We start from the raw sequence: 21,621 nt of genomic DNA, 5'->3' as shown, positions 1-21,621 counted from the left end.
AGAGCCTGTGTGGACCTGTCCATTCTGTCCAATGGGATGGCTGCATTCAGGAACAAAACAACACATACTGTATTTGCAGTGGCATACTGTTAAAAAGAAAAAAAGACTAACATACTCTCCATCCATCAATCTACTCCTTTGTTCTGCTAAATGGAAGTCCCAACTTAGGAAATGCGCCTCAGTCAACATGGAGCGAGACGAGCCCCGTGTCACGAGCTAATTTGGACCAGTTTTGTATCATTTGAAATTTAGGATCAGGCGCTGAAGCAACTGGTTCGACTTGCTGCTACCGAACAGGAGGTGTTACATGAGTGGAGAGATGTTTCCACACGTCCGCTGTGTGGACTGAAAATACAGAGACAGCTGGAGCGAGTGCATCTCAAAAGGCATTCATCGACAGGAGGGGAAGAGCACTGACAGGGAACAAAAGGTAAGGCCATGTGGTATCATCATCATCATCATCATCATCAGCATCATCATCATCATCGTTCAACAACAAAAACCACAGTTGTAAACTGGTTAACGTTCGTAAAACCGTCCTCTCCTCACCACATACAAACAGCCCGTGGTGAGAAGACAAAGTAAACTTGAAACGGCGGGAAAGGGAGAGGTTGCTAACTAGCTAGAGAAAGTAACACCTAGATACCTCTACCTTTGTTAGCAAGCATGCTAGAAGGAATATGACTGGCCAAGGGAGGAACAAGGTGCTGGAGAACAGACTTGGATTCTCAGGTAGCATGCTACAGGGTCGAGCACAGGCTGACGGGGAGGTAGGGGGTTTGTTTGGAAGTGAAGCTGGGACTTTATGTAGGATTTAAATGTATAAGACACGGTTCCCATGCTTTTAAATCCATATTTGGAAGAATAAAAAGGACAAAATTGAGTCAAAGTGCCAGTGGAAATGGTATCAAAAGGGGAGGGGGGGCCAGGAGGAGGAGGAAGAGAAAAAGGAAAAGGGGAAAACCAGGTCTTTTTGCGTTCAGGGGATTTCTCTGGGATGGAGTCTACCTGTTCCTCTCGCAGGGCCTGCAGCTTTTTCGTCTTGCTCTGCCGGTAGTATTCCATGATCATCATGGCGGCGTAGATTTTGCCCACCGTCAAGTCTGTGGCTGCTGAAAAAATGACAAGTTACCCTGCAAGATTAGACCCGAGTGGGATGGGACCCTGAGCCGTGGGGGGAATGGGAGTGGGGGACAAGACACAAACACACACTAACACAGAGAAATTCACAGTAACATGCAGAACACACCAGCAGTTGAGGCAAGTCTGTTTCATGTCAATCCGTCAAGAATTTAGTCTAAATGTAGAGTTCTTGATCATCATTTGTGTCCATGTTGAGCTGACCGAGGTCGTTTCAGTCTCAATATTCGGGCAGCGGTAATAATTCTGAGCCAGAAGACACGATGAAGTGAAAACTAGAGGAGTGAAAAAACAGTATATATACAGAAATACTTACTCTCCAGCTTGTGTGCACCCTTAGAGTCACAAAACCTACTTCTCACTGGCTAATGCATTTTTCCAACATATGGTTTAAGCCAATTTACTACATTACTGATACAGTTTCTATTATAATTGTCATGTTTGAAGTTCAACTCTACAAATCTAAAAAGTCCATGTGGTAATGTTTAAGGCCAGTTTAATAACCCACATAAAGGAACGTGTCCTGATTTCTGATATGCCGACAAAATATGGAAACTGCTAAATTATTCATCGTAACAGAAGCAAATGTGCTTGAGAGAACGTTGGTGACCGCCGTCTAAACACTCCCTGTTCCACCTCAGCTGAAACAGAGTTGAGCTCACGTACTGGTTTTACAACAGACAAATACAATATTACAACACTACAATTATAAACACAACAAAGCCAGTAGTCTTTTCACAGGCAGATGCTCATCAGTTAACATTCTCTTATTCCTTCACTGTCATCTAGCCAGAGGAAAACTTGATTATACTTACATCTTAATACTACAGCTGAGCACTAGGTAGCCACCTCACTAAGAAACCCTTTGACAACTCAAATGATCTCTGGAAAACAGGAGCTCAATTTTTTTTCTAAAAACTCTGTATGTATCCCCAGAGTTTGGATGGAAACACAAACATTTATAAGTCAGAAAAATACTGAGCTTTGTTTCGGTTGTCAAATAGCTTCACTGTGCGTGGTTCCCTTTTCAAAGTGACATGGCTACAAGTCTTCAGCGTTAAAGCAAATATTAACGTGTGATAAGATATGGCCATACATATCTTATTCTCTCATATATAAATAGATATTTATCACGAGGCAATAAAACGTGGCAATGCATATCTCGTACCTTTTTAGCTGCCATGCATTTAGCCAAACAACTTGAAGTCATTGCTAAGCATGCGTCAGTAAAGAGTTATTTAAAAATGCTCATTCATCACAATTAACTTGTTTATTTGCTGCTCAATACTTCCTGTAGTGAAAAGACTTCTATAGAGGATCTTCTATAGCAGGCACCCCCTGATACCAGGACTGACTGAATGGGTTCAAAGATGTGCAGTGCAGGTGTGCATGTTAATGTGTCTGTGTACACGTGTGTGTGTGTGTGCTGAAATTTGAAAACCACTCTTATAACTTGTGCAAACTTATAATTGGGCTTGCAAAGAAAGGTACCCAGCCAACACTGCAGAACCCTGGGACCAGCAGCCAGCAGTGGGACTGTCACAGTAACAGGCTGTCACTTGTTCTATTGATTAATGTCCCAACATCAAGACGTTGGTTCTTACCAAGGCACCAGTGAGGAGAAACTGAGAGAGAGGAGAGTGGTGCTGATGGAGAGAAACTTTACAGACTGTGATGGACAACGAAGGATAACCATCATCCCTGAAGTATTTTGGTTTATTGTCTGTCTGTTCTCTATTTGTTAACCTAAATTAATTGAAACTGGCTCAGTGCAAAGTTAGCAAAGCAAGAGAACCTCAACAACACTGGCGGTCAACAGTGTAGGAGACAAAGGGGGCCGAGTCGAGCTCATCAGTATATGGTGTTGCCTGTAAGACTTTGTGGTAATAAATTCCTCTGGACCTAACCATAAATCATTTTATCAGTACAACCTGTACCGGAGGAGAATCTCTGCCTCCAAACAAACACAAATTGCTGTGTTGAAGCCAGTGAGGGGTCACATCTTTGTTGCTGCTGTTTGTTTGGGACAGTTTACTCCTCACCATGACAATAGCAGACCCCGAACGCTGCACTGTTCATGAAAGGAACAACGAATTAGCAGCTATTTTACTATTACCAGAGCCTTACCAGTAGTGGGGCTCATACATACTGTATGTATGCATATATGTTTTGCCATGAGAACGATGGCCATCAGGACAAAAAGCCATGCATTTCATCTGCCAAGCACTCATCAACCTTGGTCCCCAGAACCACTTGGGTTCATGCTCTGGAGACAATGAATATTGACAGTAAACATCACGAAAATCTTGACCTCTTGACCTACAAGTAATGCTATGCAATAGGCCAGGGAGTCACCAGCATCCATTATAAACCCCCTGACTCTTTATACCAAACTTCATTCATTCATCTGGCCAGTAGTTATTGAGATGATTCTCCGTGTAGAACTGGAAAGACATTGGTGTATGTGTATGTATGTGTGTGTTTTTAAGTATTTTGCTGTGGTAGCCTGATCAGGAGATGCGAAGCAGTGAATGACACTGGCTGGTGGAAGCTGTCCTCTTGGTGAGTTGGTGATCGGACACACACACACACACCACTATGTCCTGTTTTCCTGCAACTTACCCTTGTGAGGTGTAACCAGCAAGTCCAGTGTCTTCTGCGACAAATTGGGCCAAATAGCCATCATCTCCTTTCTCAGCTCCGCATCCATCTGGTGCTTGTCTGCACCGCCTGGGTAGTCCCGCAACCCAGAGTGCCCACATACACGCGTCAAACATTTGTACACACACACACACAGAGGCATACGTTCATACATATGCGAACACCCGACACACATAAACACAGGGCAGAGAAGGTACAGACCAAAGGAAGGCCAAAAGAAATATATTTAGCCATTCATGCATGTAAACATTCACCCAAAACAAAAAAAAGCATTTGTTAGCTTCAGAATTAGCAAAGTTTTGTCGTATTTGCTACAATAATCTAGAGCATTCTTGTAGAAGAGAAACAGACAGAAACTGAGAGGTGAGAATCGTACATATCAATTACCCAGCAGTACCCAAGAATGCCAGACAGGAAAGTAACTGAGATGAACAGACAGAGTGAAGTGATGATAGTACTTAAGGGTCGTACCCTTGGCAATCTTTATATCCAGTGCTGTCCTGATCAGAGCCATGAGGGTGGAGTTAAAATGCACCGTGTTGTCATCGGCAACTGGCAGATCCATGCGCAGCAGCCTCTGTGGAGAGCCAGTCAGGATGAGAGGATGAGAAAGGTACGTGTCTTCACTAAAGTGTGGCGTGCCTGAACCTCCGGGAGGGGGAAGGGGTGAGGGGCTGGGGGCGAGGTTGAGAGAGCTCCATAGACAACAGCCACTTTGAGTTGGACTGGATTCATCCAGGTTTTATTAAACGCTCCCTGAGACAGAGAGCTAAAGCAAGGATGACTATGTGTCACTATAATTCTGATTAATGCAGCCTAATAAATCAAGTCAGTGAATTTCAAGTCGAGGCACAAAAGTCCTCTGATATATGTGTCCTACATTAAGTGATTGTTGAGCATTGGTGTGTCAAGTCTGCTGCGCAGTTTTGTTCATCGTATTAGTGCATTTGCTTGAGGAAAGAATCTTAAATAGGTGAAACCCTGCGTCTCCTGTTTTTCCAATGATACTCTACGAGACAGCACAGCTATCCAATGAGGGCCATCTGCTGCTAAGCAACTGTGAGAGCCGAGAACCACAAGGAAGAACAATCGGAGCCAAAATGGCCTCCGACCCAACCTGTGCCCATGTTCCCTAAATGTGTGAATGCATTGGCGCATTTACACATCTCTGTTGTTACACACATATAGATATATATAAATAGAACGGCACACATACACGAACTCCCCCACCGCCCTCCAACCCCAACAACCCTCCCTGCCCACTTACACACAATTATTTGCACCGACTGCAATTAAGGCCGCTTAATTGGAGTCCTTTGGAGACAAAATAGGTTGACTGGAGAACAATAACAGTATCACTGGAGGAATTTCGCAATTTTTCAGGAGACTGCTGTTGTTTTATTTAACGTAGGCATCTGCTATAGAGCTCCCCCCACCTGTAAGGAGGTTCCCTGTCTTTACATGTCTACACCAGGTAAAACCAATGGAGAAACCAACAGATAGAACAAAACAAGCTGGGCCTGCTGGGGCCACTTGCCGTTTCTATCCTGACCAGTCGGCATCCATCGGATTTACCTACGAACATGAGCGTTGGGCACTAACGATGGCAAGCACGGCAGTACGATGGCGGTGGGGTTGTGTACGTGCTCGTGTGTTCCTGAGTGTGTGCGAGTGTCGGGCATGCCCAAAGCCAAGTGTGTGGCAGGCGGAGGGCATCGGCCAACATCCACAGCGCTCGGCAGACAGCAGGCAGGCAGGCAGGCTCGATGTCGCACGTAGCCATGCGACAGAGAGTGCAAGGATTACATGCAACACCACACAACAGCTCCCTAGAAAACCCCCACAAACCCAGACACACAGAGCATGCAGCATGCCTTTACTCCACTCCCATAATCTAAGCCCCAACTCTTCCCACCTACCCAAGCCCACTACCCCCACCCGACTTCCCTCAAAACCCACTTTCACAATACAAGCAGCCGTGCATCCGCGCAAAGAGAGTATCCTCAATCCAACTGGATTGATCCTACTGATTGACATATTCATATCTTTTTTTTTTTTCTCTTTTCGCTCTGTACATTTTTACATTAATGGTTCCCTTAATCAAAGTCAAATTGGACAGCGATGGTAGTATTTCTTATCAAGTCAAGATCTCTCTCAATGCCAAACGGGTGCAGTGTCTTAAGGGGTTGTCAGAGTTAGAGAGGATTAGAGTTGTGGCATTCCCTGAAAGAAGAAAAAAAAAAAATCATAGAGAAGATCAAAAAGAGATGATTGACGTTTCTGTTTTTGTTTTGGACCAACCAGACTTTATAGTAGTGGTACTATATGGTAAGGGGGAGGGGGGTCTATCAAAGGGGACACATGGCAGGGACAGCAGTTAGTTGAGTTAAACTAGGTGACTCTAAGCTTGGTCATGAGATGTAGTTACAGATAAAAAGGGAAGGGCGAGAATGAGGAGGGAGAGGAGGATCGTGAAAACACTGAAAGAGTAAAAGAGGAATCAAGAGAACGTGGGTTAATTGGAATTAATAGAGCGAGGAACTGAGTGTGCGTGTAGATAGAGGGGAAAGAGAGAGAAATTACAGAACAAGACAAGAGATAAAGACAAGGACTAAAAACAACACTGACATAAGTTTACTGAGATGGTCAGTTCAAAAAAAACAAGGTGTCATAGCGATGCACCTTTATCAAAGCTAGTTTTTCCAGTAAGGGTGAGGCCTAGTGTCCACCACGGGGAAGATCAAAAAAGATGCCAAAGCATTTAAAATGATCCGTGTCAAAAAGGCTCCAGATGTCTAACCTTCCTCTCTCTATTCTGACAAAGAAAACAGGAGAACTTTCTGATTTCAAAAGGTCCTTTAATGGACTTTTTCTGTGAAATTGTATCAATGAGCACTGGAAGGCTTTGATGGCTGAAGAATGTGATGGGGGCCACTGCAAATACAGGTTGACATTCTGGAAAAATAGAGGAAAGAAAGAAAAGAGAGGAGAGGAGAGGTCAGGTAGAGACAGAGCGGGCGTGGATGGACTGAGGGGACGCTATGATGGAGGGATGATGATGGATTGCTGACTGATTGCTGACGGACAAGTGGACGTAGTGGTAGAAGGACAGAAGAATGACAGAGATGAAGAGAGAGAGAGAGAGAGAAAGAGAGGTAGGAAAAAAGAGAACAAACTCAGTAAAGGATGAAGGGGCAAAACTTAGGAAAAGACAGTGAGGAGGAGGAGAGAGGAGAAAGAGACAAGGAGAAAGAAAAGTGAGAAAAACAAGAAAGAGAAAGAGAGACAGGGGTGAATGGGGAATGACACCCAGATTCAATCTAAGTTCAGCACAGAGGACTTATTATTATATTTAACGTTCTCCTGTTTGCTCACCATTCATACTGAGCAGCAGGCGTGTACACATGTACAGGTGCAGCTCAAAGGAATATTGTCACTCTGTCGATAATTTGAGGGACAAAAAGGCAGGTAATGTCACTAGCGAGTTAGGGAAGCGAGGAGAGGGTCGGACTGAGTATCAAACTTCAGCATCACTTCAAAAATCTGTCAATTTGCAAGTATCGAAAACTGTCAAGGGCTAAAAGCAAGCACTGAATGTCCAGTCAAATTACAGCTGTTAATCGTAACAACAGGATATTTGCCTCTGTGGCGCCACTTTTCAGAGCTTCTTGGCACGACAGGCATGATTGATCAGCTGTTTTCCAAACTATTTTTGGTGAATCTGGATGTCACTAAGAAAGAGAATGGCAGAGAGAGAGGACAAACAGAGCGGGACTCTGCTGAGGTGGAGAGAAAGCGTGGACAACGAGACAAAAAGACCCAAATCTTTTCCCTTGTGGTCTGAGGCACAGAGAGGAGCCAAAGACACTGAAGTTTCCTTGGGTGTCAAAAAAAAAAAAGCATCTTGTAAAAAGAGAGAAAAAACTAGAAGGGCCAGAACTTTTCCTACTAATATCATTATGAATTATTATTGTTTGTATGTGCAGTGTGTATGTGTGTGTGGTAACGTGGGCATGTGTGTGTGTGTGTGCGCTATAGTGCCATCCACAGGAATAAGAGACGCAGAGGACTGAAGGCAGACACCCTTGCAGGTTCTTCTGTACCCGCATCGTAAGCAAATAGTTGCACTGTGTGAATTTAATCTTGGTTAAAATAATTGCACTTTAGATGACGTGGGCTTCTACACTAGAGATTTTCACATGAACAAATTATTCACAATTTTAATAGTGAAACATTGGCCTGTGTAAACTGCATACATTTCACATTCTAGCATACATCATTTCATATATATGCTCACGTAGAATAGCACTAAGCAATTTGTTGTTTTGGCGTAATTCACATGTTTCTTTTTTAAAATGTAGTGCAATTAACCTTATGAGCAAATGTGGCCTGATACGTTTTATTTGTACTTTTTTTTTGTCTTAAAAGTTTATTTTATTCTAAAAATCTTTAACAATGGATGAATAAAATAGGCTGTCGAGACAGTAGTATTGTACGACTGTATTTAATAATGCAGGCACTTATACTACAAAATGTAGTATGGTAAAATGTGCAAACTTCAATTCAAAAACTATAAGAGGAAGTTTGTTACTTTCTTCCTTAATTTGTTGTGGAAAAGGGGAAATTATTTGTCAGATCTGTGCTCTATCTCTGTTTTTCTGACTGGAATATGGGTTTGTAGAAATAGGAGTGTGCGTGCGTCCGTGCAGGTTGCAGAAGGACTGGCAAAGCTTCGTCTGTTCCCTTACTCCTGCGGCCTGACGGGAGGAAATAAAAGAAAGAGGATTGACTACCACTCCACTATCACTTCACTTCACTGCACGACAAAAGCCCATCCCTCCATCCCCGCGGTCGGAGAGAGAGAAGAGAGGACAGCGCTCACCACCACCACAACCACCACTAACAGACATGAGGAGAGCACCGCTGGGAGGAGGGAGGGGGTGAGGTGGAGGAGAGGGGGAGAGGAGGAGAGAGAGGAAAGGGACGGGGAGGTTTAAGCAGATGAGAGAGGAGAGGTTCTCCTCCCCAGCGATGGGGAGGTTTTTAAGGACGGAGATGGGACGGGAAAAAGGAGGGAAGAAAGGGAATAATGGGAGAAGGGAGGGACAGAAGGAGGTGGGGTGGTGGTTGAGGGGGGTGGAGGGGAAAGGTGGGGGGCGAGTCTACCTTATAGGCGACCCGGGCGGGACACCTCTTCCCGAGGCCTAGCGGCGGACACATGTGTCTTAGCATCTGATACATGTCTGTGTAACTGATCCGGCCGCTGGGGTGGCCACAAACACACACACACACACACACACACACATCAAATTCACACATGCATTCAAACAGCCACACGCCAACACACACACGGCAGACAGAACAAACGAAGACGGACGACGTGAAAACGAAAAAGAAATAATGAGGGGTAGGGAGAGGGGCGAAGGGGGGAGGACGCACAGAGGTTGTGTTTGGAGGAGGAGACACGAGGAGAAAAAAGAAAGAAACCAACAAAGGAAAGGAAGAGGGAGGGAAACAAATACACAGAGGTTATTGTTTTGATCGCTGTGGATATGTGGTTGCTGTGGTGAGAGAAAGAGAGAAAGAAAGAGAAAGGGAGAGAACGAGGGGGTGTGTTACGTGGCTTCTAGTCTGGTATATCATCGGGGGAGGAGAGGGAGGAAGGAAGGGAAGGAGAAAGGTTGGGGAAGGAGGGGTGGGTTGGAGGAGGAGGTGTTATTTAGTTTAGTTAGTCGTTGTTGAGATACCGTTCTATGCGAGGTGAAAAGGGGATTTGGGAGTTTTTTCTTTTTTTTTTGGTCTTTGCCCTCTTTCGCCGCTCGGATAGAACTGGCAGCGGGGCTTCTAGCAGGCAAAGAAAAGCACCGCTGCAGAGATCGGAGTGAGTCACAATGACAAGTCAATGCAGTCCGTAACTGAGGCTGCGTGTCCACCAGGAACCTCTGCTCAACAGCTGCACCTCCAGATGTTCATGGGAGCCCTACCTGATGAAGGCAGGGAGGGTTGGGATACCCAGCAGTGCTAACAGCTGGGTCAGTTCACCCTCATCACAAAAATGGGTTTCATCACTTACCTCTTTGTGGTACACAGCCATGCAGATAGTTTATGTTTTCTGCCCAGGTTTTGAGACTCTGAGCTTTCGGTCTTCACCACCTTACTGCGTGGAGTTCAGTTCATGGTGCTCATAGCATTGAAACGACGTCCCAGTTACAGACCTGTGAGCTGTGAACAGATTCAACGGGACCGGGGAACTCTTTGAATCGTGCAAAAGCAACGACGAGTGCAAAGAGGTCTTAGGTTTTAACGGCTACGCGGCTGTCTCCAAGAGCACCCCTGCTACTTCGGGTCATGTGGTGTTAAAAGGCTGGATGAAGGGGAATATAAATCAAAGGGTGTGGAGATTAATCAATACACTTGTGCGGCCAGTAGCTCAAAAAAAAAAGACATTTTGTTGACTGGATGTGAACACACAGCACAACAGATCTGCAACCAGCAGCAGATGGAGTGGGCTTTTTAACAGTTACAACTACAACAACAGAAATAAATACTAAAAAGTGGCCATATCTGGTTCTATAAAACTCAATTTAATTGCCCAATTCTCCTATGCATTATAAAGATGTGTCATTAATACTAATTGGTAATAACATAGCATGGGTTCTGGGCCAGGTTCAATGTCTCAAAAAGAACTCAACACACAACTAAAACTATGTGCACAGCCAGACATCCAAGAGGAAGTTGTAAAATAGGTCTTTTTATGATTTGAGTGAACTGACCCTTTAACCATTTCTTCTTACTAAGCCAAAGACAGCAGCACCTTAAAAAGATCCTGACAGTCACACAGCAAACGCAGATGTTATGACCGAATGATTCTTCCCACGAACATCTGTGGACACATGAGGTTATTAAGAGGTGCCTGGTGGACACAAGACCTGCTTAAGTCCAGAGTCCCTGCCCCAAACCACACACACACCCTGCCCCTTTCCTTCTTTCCCCAGACACCAGAGCAACAAACAGAGCAGGTTTGGCTGTATCATCGTAGCATTTCAGGTAACAGCGAGTATAAACTGTCACCATAAGGCCTGTTACATTCTCCACTTAAGGCGTGCCAACGCAAGCACGTGGGATACACAAGCTCTGTGCTTCCGTTAGAAACGCACACACGGGGTTTTGTAATGTCGACGGGATCTGGGAGTATTTACCACACAAAGGGCCGAAGAGAAGGAACGGATGGTTTTAATGCACCTTTGAAAAGAAGATGTAATCTACAGCTCATTTGTGAGGGTTGAAAAAGCAAGATGACAAATTCTATATTTGTTTTTATGTAAAAAAAAAAGGACTTTCTCTGTGGTAGTTGCATGCTTAATAGTTTAATATTTGCTATTTAGTTTAAGTTTTAGCAATGTGTAACACATTTTAGACTTTAGACGTGTTTTAGTGCGCAAGACAGAACATCGTCCTTTGCATTATTGTGTGCATTCTTTACGAAGAGCTTGTAACAGGCATGACAATTGTTTTGATACCTTAAATCATTAAAGCCACTATGTGTAGGATTTTAAAATTCTGTCTTTCAGTGGCTTGAAATTATTAAAAAAAAAAAAAAAAAGACTAGGATTGTTTCAGAAATTCTAGAAATCAGCCGTCTGAATAAAAAAAAAAAAAAATCTACACATAGTGGTTTTAAAATTTTAGAAGAAATACTCCAGACTGCGATAGCACAGTGTTCCACAAACATGTGCCACAGGGGGGCGCAAGAGTCTGCAGTTCTCATTGCAACCAGCCACAAAATCAGCCGGTTTTATTTTATTGTGTTCATCAGCAGAGAAGCCGCGTGAGCGACTTATAATCAAAGCCTGCAGACTCTTGTGCCTCGATGACACGTGGCTGGAAAACACTGGTGAGCGTGGGGACAGTGTTCAGACCAAGCCCTCTCTGGATATGTCTCTGTACTAAAGTAAATCTACCTCCCTCACCCGAAGCCCAACTCAAACAAGAACAATGCACATTGCTCGACCATTTTCTGCCCAGGCAAAATTAGACAGCAAGCAGAAATAAAAGACAATGGCTGACTGGAGTCTAGACTCTAGCGTTTCCATAATACTGAATTAAAAGTGAACACATCAGTGTCATTTTCCCAGCGTTCAGTCAGAAGACAATAGCAAGTGCAGTGCACCACCTCATGCTTCACACACCACTATTGGTGTGTGTGTGTGTGAGTTTGACAGGTGTGTGTGTGTGCGCATTTCTGCATTGTCCCAAACATTCTCATCGTCATGTCAGAATGCATATACAACAGAAACCCCCCCCCCCAAAGAAAATGACTCAATGGTGAAATGAGATCAAAAGAAACGGAGTAATGCAAACCAAACCAGAAAACTCAAACCAAATGAAATAACAAAAAAAAAAAAAAGTTGAAGTAGGAAAGAATTTGTTTAAAAGTGATAAAGAGCGACATTCATTCCAGTCTCTTAAAGGCGAGCAGGTTGCGTTTAAGTTTGTGCTTTAGGGGTTTGGTCCAAACCTTGCAGGCCACCCTATGTGGGCATTTCTTGCCAAGGCCCAGGGGAGGGGAGATAACTCGCAATAAACTGTACATATCCTTATAATGTATGCGCCCGCTGCAAGAAAAATACAAGGAGGGGAGGTTAGGTGAGGGAACACTCAGAATACAGAGAGCAGAGCGAGAGAAAGAGGAGATAAGGTGATTAAGAAGAAGAAGAAGAAGAAGGTAGAAGAGGAGAGAGCATTTATTTACAGTGAGAGGAAGAGGTGTGAGACACCTTCTTCTCATGCATGCCCACACACACTCATTACAGAGGGCAGAAGAGGCAGAGGAGAGGGTTACATTCATCTTTGAGAAAGGAGGAAGAAAAGAGCAAAGAGAAAGAGAGAGAGAGAGAGAGAGAGACAGGGAGAAAGCTGGATAACTCTTTGCTCAGACAGGCCAGCTCTAACTGAGCCTGTTTTAACTCCTGCCATCACTCGATGCAGATCCTGATTCACCACAACACTTCTTGGACGAGATCTTGACATCAATCTTTGCCCCGTTTTGGGACGGGAGAGAAAGTCACGGGGTTAGGAGTAACTTTACATTCAGCATTCAAGACTGTCCAAACATGTGCAGACACATCTAATGTTAATGCCATCTTAGTTTTCACATTTCACTGAGTGCACTTGGTGCTTCTGCTACATCATGTGTGTATTTCTGCCTTCGTCCTGCTTTGCGTGACAGCCTGTGTGCGTCGGTGTGAGCGCGAGCCACTCACCAGGCGGCAGGGTCGTACTCGGCCCATATCCTTACATACTCGTCCAGGTGATGCGGCCCCAGGATAGAGGAGTCTCTGGTCAGGTATTCAAAGTTGTCCATGATGACGGCCACAAACAGATTCAGCATCTGGAGCAAGAAGGAGGAAAACAAACTCAGAGAAAAAAAGTTTTTCTTATCATGGTTTGATGATCAAATACGACTACAAATCAGGGATCACAGATTTCAGATGAGACATTTGGAGAACTGTGCTGATGACAGCTTCTGATTAACAAATATCTATTTTGAGACCAGCTGACCTATATTATATCCAAGATATATTACATTTAATATTGAGTATTAAATGCAGCAGGCAGAGGACAGACCACAGCTGCCAAAAGACCTGCACTGAGACAGACGCACCTTTAAACTCACTGTCTAAATCAGACGCCCTCAATTATTACTGTCTGTGAAAATTAGTTCACTTCATTTTACACATCTAAAACTTTCTCAGAGCCTCAAAAAGCTGTTTTACAGCACCAGTTATCATCACAGAGTAAAGTCGATAGGACAGTTTGGCTCGGTGAAAGAGGGACGACAGCAACAGAAGGAATTATAGAGAAATATATATCATTCACTTCAGTGATGCAACAATAAATAAAACGATTCTGTCTTCTAGCAAGAAGTAGAAATTAGATTTAATATGAAAAAAAGCACATTTTGATATTGACATTTTTCCTCACCAGAAAAGAACAGAGGAAGATGAAGGAGACAAAGTACGTGTAGGCGAAGGTGCTGCCACATTCAGGTTCTGTGTTCCCTGAGGCCGGGTCGCATTTCTTACCACCCAGGCAAGCCAACATGATCTCATGCCATGCTTCGCCCGTAGCGCTCCTGCACGAGGGCAGACACACACGAAGGAGTGAGCACACGCCGAAACATTTAAGAGCATTTAACTGACAGTCAAGTGCAAGAGGCATCAGTGGTCGGTAGAAATATGTTGCTATGGCGCACGATTAGAGTTCATCAAGAGGATAATGCAGAAATGAACAAACATAACTCAAGTGTGAGACTGTGAGTTAGTGAAGATGTTGATGTCATATACGAGCACAAAACTAAATATACATTTGGGAAATAACATTAGTTTAAGAAATCTTCAACCAGGATCACAGCTGGAAAACTGCTTTCCACATTGTGAGTGAACGGTACGGCCTGAGAGCTCAGTGCACTGCAACTCCAGAACACACACACACATCAGTATTATACAAGCAAATTAAGAAAGCATCTTCATCAGTGAGAAATATGGTCAAATCCAGAAACGATGTGGAACAGACAACAAGAGAGACACTAAAAAATGATGAACACACAAAAAGCTCAGCTCATTTTCCAACACCACGTTTGAACAGCTGACTTTAATAACGTCTTGAGCCGCTGCCTTGTTCACTTTGTTGTATTTTGTGTATTTGAGGCGTATTTAACAGCATTTTTTCCTGAATGCTGGACACGTGTTCTTCTTTTTTAATTTCTTCTCTTAAATTTGCTTGTGTGTTGTGCTTTCTTACGCTGCACTGTTTAGAGCTCTCAGGAGGAAGCTCTGTGTGAAAGACCCACCTGAACAGCAGCATTAGGGCCATGATGAACGTTCTGAAGTTATTGTGCTCATTGATGGCACTCTCCTCCTCCTCATCTAGTGCCACATTCCCAAACAGCTACACACACACACACACACACACACACACACACACACACAGCGGAAAAAAAAAGAAAACAAAACAAGAAAAGAACAATATGACTAAATATTCTAAAGTACAGTGTAACTTTAAAATGCAACACCTGCATAAGATTTATTCATCAGCACATTTACTCAATCACAGTAATCATATGGCATTTTAAGGCATTTGAGTACTTTACATTCATGCTGCTGTATTTCAGAGGCCACTTTTGTACTTTTACTCAGCTGCTTTAGTTCCTTAAACATATAACGTCTATACAAACCACATATGATGCATTTCTCTGAATTAAACGACTCTGCAGTACATGAAATATCAGAATTAAATCCTGAACCTGCTACAATAATCCAGTATCATTAAATGTGGTATAACTGTCGCTGCATACAGTGAGAAGGACCTTTAGTTTTGATGCTATTACTTCTATAATTTTACTTTACTTCTTTACTCATCATTCTTTGATTCTGGACTTCTAATTTTTTACGTTGTGCTACTTTACTTAGCTAAACAATGTGAATATTTTTTCCATTTTGGGATTTTATATGCTGTTCACACATGTGCAGAGAACATTTTCTTTACAATTAATCCCAAACATCATGTAAAAACCCCAAAACATATGAAATTCACATGGATAGATACTCACCTGCATGCCAATGATGGCGTAGATGAAGAAGAGCATGGCAATGAGTAGGCACACATATGGCAGAGCCTACCGCAGAGGATACAGAGAGAAGGAGCATCTGTAAGTGTGGTTACAAGTATTATGACTGTATGTGCATCATGTGTGTAACGGCTGAGCACCTTGAAGGACTGGACGAAGGTCCACAGCAGGATGCGGATGGTCTCTCCCTGTCTGAGCAGCTTGATGAGGCGAGCTGCCCTGAACAGCCTCAGGAAGCTCAAGTTGATGAAGTTATTCTACAGCACAGAGGGAGAGCTCAGTCAGTCCCACCAAACACACGACACCCGCAAAACCTCCCACTACCAAAACACAAAAACCAAAAACAACAGCGGAGGAAAAAGAGGGCTGAGATAGGAAAGGGGGGAAGGGGGGGGGGGATCAAACCCAACAAAACATAACCAACTGCAAACATAATGGCTCTTAGTAAGATACAAGTATAAATGACAGAAGGACAGAGAAAAGGTCAAAAGACAAAGAAAAGACAAAAGAAGGAAAAAGAGAGGAAATAAGGAAAATCATAACTCAAAGAGTCTAAAGGTCATCATCCAATCTGGTACAGCAGAACGCTTTTTTTTTTTTTTTTTTGAAGAGAACCAAATGCACTGATCTCTGAGGGGCAAGCAGGCCACACAAGATGGAGCACAATGCACTGTGCCTGCCAACCACACACACACACACACACACACACACACACACACACACAGAGGCTTCTTTCAGTGGGCCAGAGAGCGTGGCTTAGGGTTATCTGTGACACTTAATGCTTCAAAATTTTGGGTCAAAAATCAGCTAAATCTGGCGTTTCACCTGCAGAGAGCAGCAGCCATTGTGTATCTGAGTTGGATCAACGTTTAGCGTTTTCACACTTGAAGCTGAAGCTTTTTTCAGTCTTGGGTGTTTGGTATGTTTCCTGAAGTGTTCGTCTCAGGTCCACCACAAAGTAGTGTTTGCTTTAAGTGCGTTTAAAAAAAACTATGAAGTAAAGTGTCGACTGTTTTTGCTGGTTTCTTAACTTACTAGACTCTCAACTTGTGTGTGTCGTAGCTGATGAATGGTGTATCTGTCCATGATCTGCAGTGTCTCTTGTGTGTGAAAACAATCCTGCATTAATGACGACTGAAGAGACAAACCCCCGTTACAGACTGAAGAAGGGAAGTGCTCTCAAACGCTGTGGTCTCAACATGGATTCAGCCCAGTGAGTTGCTGATTTTTGTTGGTGATTCTTTACGGTGCCACAGAGAGAACAATGACGTGTACAGCAGCCAGACTCCCCAGTGAGCCCCTGGCATTGTGTGGTTGACAGGCAAGGCAGGAAGAGGAGCATGATGAGGGAGACGAGGAGGGAGGGAGGGAGGGAAGGAGGGGTTAGCGAGCAGCCTCAGTGCAGGCATGGTTTGGCACGGCAGCATACTTTCTGGGGAGGGAACTGGCCTACATGCAGACCAGTGTGGGATCATTGGGGCCAAGCACATCATAAACTGATACATTCACTCACAAATGTATTATTATTTTCACAATTTGCATGAGATTGTGATTGAAAATTACCACAAGCTACTAAATACGAGCTGCTAATGCTGTCATGATAGCACAAATATGCAAATCCTCATACTGTTGCGAAGACTATGAATGGAATATTAAATGTTATTAACGTGTGTGACAATCAGCACTAACTCACACAGATGTTGTGAATCAAAGAAATCAGCTGATAGATGGCAACTACGTCTTAAATCAGATGCCAGTGAAGCTAATTTGGTGCACAAAACTGTTGCAGATACAAGATACAAGTTGTAACTTCTGTTCTGGAAACTGTTGGATGAATTAATTATTGTACAGATGAGAGCAAGAGTACCTGCACCTATACTTCTAGGAAGTGAATATACATCTAAATCTGTGTGTCCTCAAGTACAAAGAGTTTAGAAGATCATCATCCAGGAAGCGCATGCACTGGGGTCACAGGGTTAAGACTGGCCATGGGGGGGAGCGGGTGACTGGGGGTAAGGAATGGGTCGGGGGGTACGCATGACCAATGAGGATGCAGCAGAAAGCTTTGAGATATAAATTACAAACCAACCAGATTCTACATGTGCGAAGATGTAGAAAGATGAATGGGGGAGGGAGATTTGTGTAATTATTTTTTTTGGTAAGTTGTAGTACATTGTGAGTGGGTGAGAGACATTTTTTTTTTTGGGTGGGAGTGGGGGAGGGGGGTTGGTCATGTGTTTTTTTTTTTGGAGAGGGGCAGGAGGGGGGCAGGGGCATGGGGCGAAACGCACACCATCACCATCATTATCATCATCATCACAGCACCACCACCACATGTCATGGCGCAGCACGGATGGAGAACACGATGAAGGATTTCATAGTGCATTTTGATTGGATGGATTTTTATCAGAGGGTGGGGCGTAGGGCGCCAACAAAGTAGAGAGGTTTAAAGAAAGCATGTAAAGAGATAGAAGAGGAAGACGGAATCATTATGGGTGTCATAAAAAGGCAGTGAAACACAACTTCAAGTCAACAACAACAACAGTTAGTGAGTAGTTTGAGACGCAGTGTGTTCAGCCCCTCTTTGATACCAGGAAGACGTCTAGTGCTTTCTCATGCAGTTAGCTTTAGCAATGGACGGTAAGAAACTTATTCCAGTGTTAAAGTATTTAAAATTTTTAGTGCAATACTTCCTCCCACTGACGTGCATTTGTTTTGTCATTTTGATTCCCTGATTTCTGTCTTTTTATGATATAATGTATTTGTTTTGTATTTGAGTTTGTTGTGTTGAGGAAATGATGAACATTTTAAGATATGGGACTCCCTTCTAAGTCTAAGTCTAAAGTCTAAAGTCTAGAGACCAAAGGCCTGGCTTGGCTTTATAAATGCTTTGATAAAGTCAGTCAGTAGAGTAAAAGTAAAAGGGACTGATAGAAGCAGCTCAGTGAACAGAAACTAACAGCTGTTTTTGCAGCTACGCAACCGAGCAACCCGTCGACGTCATTACGACGTGATTACTAGTCAATTACAAGTCAATACTAACGCTATCTTTTCCTTGACCGTGCAAAGATCAGATGTGCTGAACCAGCAGGTTAGCCGCTTCAAGCTGACAGAGAATCAATCAGGTGTCTGAAATGATCAGTTCAGTGTTGGAAACAGCACTGAATTAATGTCGCTTCAGAAAGCTGAGCTGTAAATTGAGGCCGTCTTTAATCATCTAAAAAAAAGCACAGTTGTTTCGCAGTAATTAGTCCACTTGTGGCTGATCTAGTCAGTGTGAATGAGAGGAGGAGTTCACTTCAAGTCGGAGAGCTTTTTTTAAGTTTAGAACTGAAACCTGTATGTGAAACCCAAAACGCTGTAAATAAAATATAAAACAGCAGCTGGAGAACAGAGAGGGGCTGAAGTTTCTCGTGTATTCCACAAATATTGAGTCTATATCTACAATCATATTATTACAGAATAAAACAGACATGCTGATAGACGTACAAACATCAAAATCACAGCTAACAGTAAAATAAACACGAGTGTTTTTACACACAACAGCACAGTAAAGGCACAATCTGTGATTGGTACAAACTGACATTTAATCCCGAACATCAGACTCCACATGTCCGTTCTCCAGTTGTGCTGGGTTGTAACTTGAGCACGGACATTGTGGACTTAATTGCGGACATAATTATTTGACATTTAGGGCTGAAGGAATGCTGCACACCCATCCAGGACCGGGCTGTTAAATTGTGAGCTCCAAAGAGAGAAACTGAATTAAACCGAAAGAATCTGGGGTAAAAAATATAGTCAAAAAAAAAAGGGAAGCAGATAATAACAAAGACTGATATTCTGAATGGATTTTAGAGTGAAACTTCTTCTTGTTCGGACTCTCAGTAATGGATCTGAGTAGGTGTTGCAGCATTTTGAGGGTTGCGAGCCAAAAAGAACTACACAGTGGGTCACTTTATGACTCAGACAGACAAAGGAAGCTAAGAAGGCAGATATTCCCTCGATCCCACTGAACCAGTTTCATGTGAAAAATCATCTGCTTGTGTCCACCTGCATTTCGTTTGAACGCTCCACGGCACTTACCCCTAGCTCTGTCACTAATATGTCGGTGATGCTTCCGAGGACGGAGACAAAATCAAAAATGTTCCAGGCATCTCTGAAGAAATTCTGATGGGGACAGACAGAAGGAGTGAAAGATGTGAGAAGACACAGAGACACAGAGCAACAACAGCAGCAAATCACATCTTCCCAGAGCTGAAAGCCGGGGGAGCGGGTAAAGGGACACGCCTCTGGCCAGCGGTGGTGTTGTTACCGTGGAGACAGGTTGAAAGGAGGCTGGTAGCGTGACTGCGGTGCAACACGGTGCGCTCTAGGTTTTTCAGGGACAGGAAGAACATGCTCTAGATCTGTCTACCGAAAATAACCTGCTTTATAAATGAATAATAGGACGAAACAAGCATATAGACCAGGTCAACCTAGATAAGGAATATATGTGTGTGTGTAGGTGCTGCTTGTTTGTCAATCGCTTTGTGTTTGCCGTTCTTCTTTCTGACTTACCAGAGGGCCAAACGCGATGATCTTGAGGACCGATTCCATGAAGAAGAAGGTGGTAAATACAATGTTGAGGTTCTTCAGGACGTTGTCATACGTTGGAGACGCACCGTCAAACTACAGACACACAAAAAAAAAAGCTTGAGAACAGCAAAACTGCAGAGGTAAAGCTGAGCAGCACATCTCGTCCTCAGTGTGGACATAAGAAGCCTCAGGAAAATCATTTGGGTCTGCATCTGTTTTAGGAATGAGTTTGTTTTGTGATCACAATATTCGATTATATCCTCCCAAAGCTTCCCAGTGTCATGGAAAGTTGACACTCAACATGCAAAGAAGAAGTTGGTTACGACACATCAACTCTGGTAAATCATCACTGGGCAGGAGCCAAAAACATCTGTGAACATAACTTCTTCTTCTGCAGTTCTTGTCTGTTTCTCAGTCTTGTTTAGCAGAAGGATTTGTGATAACTTGTAACTATATATTCACATGCTTTTATTGTCCTTTAATGCAATTTAATGTTTCCGTGTCTTGTTTTTATTGTGCTTTATGTCCCTGTAAAACACTTTGAATTGCCTTGTGTCTGAAAGGTGCTATACAAATACATTTGCCTTGTGTAAATTAAGAATAATTGATTAATTCTTAATTAAGAATTGAGAGCATCATATTACAGTGGCGGTGTTGCTAAATGCTTCTCCTGTCATCACACCTACTCTGGAATACCTATTGAGTTGCTACAATACACAACATGTGCAGAGCTGTGCATAGTAAATACACATGAATCTAATCAATTACTCTTGCTGATATCACCATTACCACACTGTATTTTGTTTTGAGTAACTCAAGAACACTTCACAGTTAGCAGAAGTCACTATTAGTCTTGTACCTTCATCATAAGGACAATGGTGTTGAGCGCAATCAGAGCCATGATGCTGTACTCGAAGGGCGGAGACACCACAAACTGCCACATGCGATACTGGAAACTCAGTTTATTCTTCGGCATGTGGCGAGTCAGAGGCCTGGCGTTGATGGCAAAATCTATACAGGCTCTCTGTAGGAGGGAAAGAAAGGATGGGAGGTGGAAGAAGATAGTTAGAAGAAGATTTTTGTCTTTTAAAGCTTTGGGTATAAAGACTAAACACAAAGACGCCTGCATCTCTCCTCACCTCATTCTTCTCTAAACTATAGTCTTCCATCATCTTATCCCCCTGTTCCTGGAAGGTGATGATGATGAGAGCCACAAAGATGTTTACGAAGAAGAAGGGGAAGACAACGAAGTACACCACGTAAAAGATGGACATTTCCATCCTGTAACCTGGGCTAGGGCCCTGATTCTCATAGGTGGAGTCCACTGAGTGCTTTAACACCCTGCGAGAAGAAGAAAGAAAAGCTCAAAATTAGTTATCTCTTAAATGTATACATCAGTATTCTGTGTGTTTTTGGTTAAGTATATATATTTTGGATAAATAGCATGAAATTCCAGTCAAATCTGGGCAGAAGTGATACGTTCACCAATACTATCAATACATTTGTTTCATTTAAAGATAAAATAATTTCATCTGTTTGTTTCAGCTTCACATTTGTAGTTTAAATGAATCTCTTTTATGAGATTGTTCGATATTGCAAACATAATCAAGATTGTC

The 21,621-nt window shown here is 43.1% G+C and overlaps 1 protein-coding gene across 1 annotated transcript in view; it reads right to left on the bottom strand.

The window, feature by feature from the left end:
- The window catches only part of cacna1ab (calcium channel, voltage-dependent, P/Q type, alpha 1A subunit, b), a 115,210-nt gene that overhangs the window by 14,734 nt on the left and 78,855 nt on the right, over positions 1 to 21,621 (bottom strand). Inside the window, exons 29-41 of the mRNA XM_070828502.1 lie at positions 21,145 to 21,346; positions 20,865 to 21,029; positions 19,988 to 20,098; positions 19,514 to 19,597; positions 15,571 to 15,687; positions 15,413 to 15,478; positions 14,654 to 14,751; positions 13,786 to 13,936; positions 13,065 to 13,192; positions 12,320 to 12,416; positions 4,273 to 4,378; positions 3,763 to 3,870; positions 1,009 to 1,112 (exon numbers count right to left, since the gene is read on the bottom strand). Of these exons, the coding sequence (XP_070684603.1) occupies positions 1,009 to 1,112; positions 3,763 to 3,870; positions 4,273 to 4,378; positions 12,320 to 12,416; positions 13,065 to 13,192; positions 13,786 to 13,936; positions 14,654 to 14,751; positions 15,413 to 15,478; positions 15,571 to 15,687; positions 19,514 to 19,597; positions 19,988 to 20,098; positions 20,865 to 21,029; positions 21,145 to 21,346 (1,537 nt within the window). The remainder of the gene's footprint in view (positions 1 to 1,008; positions 1,113 to 3,762; positions 3,871 to 4,272; positions 4,379 to 12,319; positions 12,417 to 13,064; positions 13,193 to 13,785; positions 13,937 to 14,653; positions 14,752 to 15,412; positions 15,479 to 15,570; positions 15,688 to 19,513; positions 19,598 to 19,987; positions 20,099 to 20,864; positions 21,030 to 21,144; positions 21,347 to 21,621) is intronic.

Source organism: Pempheris klunzingeri, chromosome 3 (assembly GCF_042242105.1).
Source record: "Pempheris klunzingeri isolate RE-2024b chromosome 3, fPemKlu1.hap1, whole genome shotgun sequence".
Classification (NCBI taxonomy): Eukaryota; Metazoa; Chordata; class Actinopteri; order Acropomatiformes; family Pempheridae; genus Pempheris; species Pempheris klunzingeri.
This window is presented reverse-complemented; position numbering and strand designations above follow the sequence as displayed.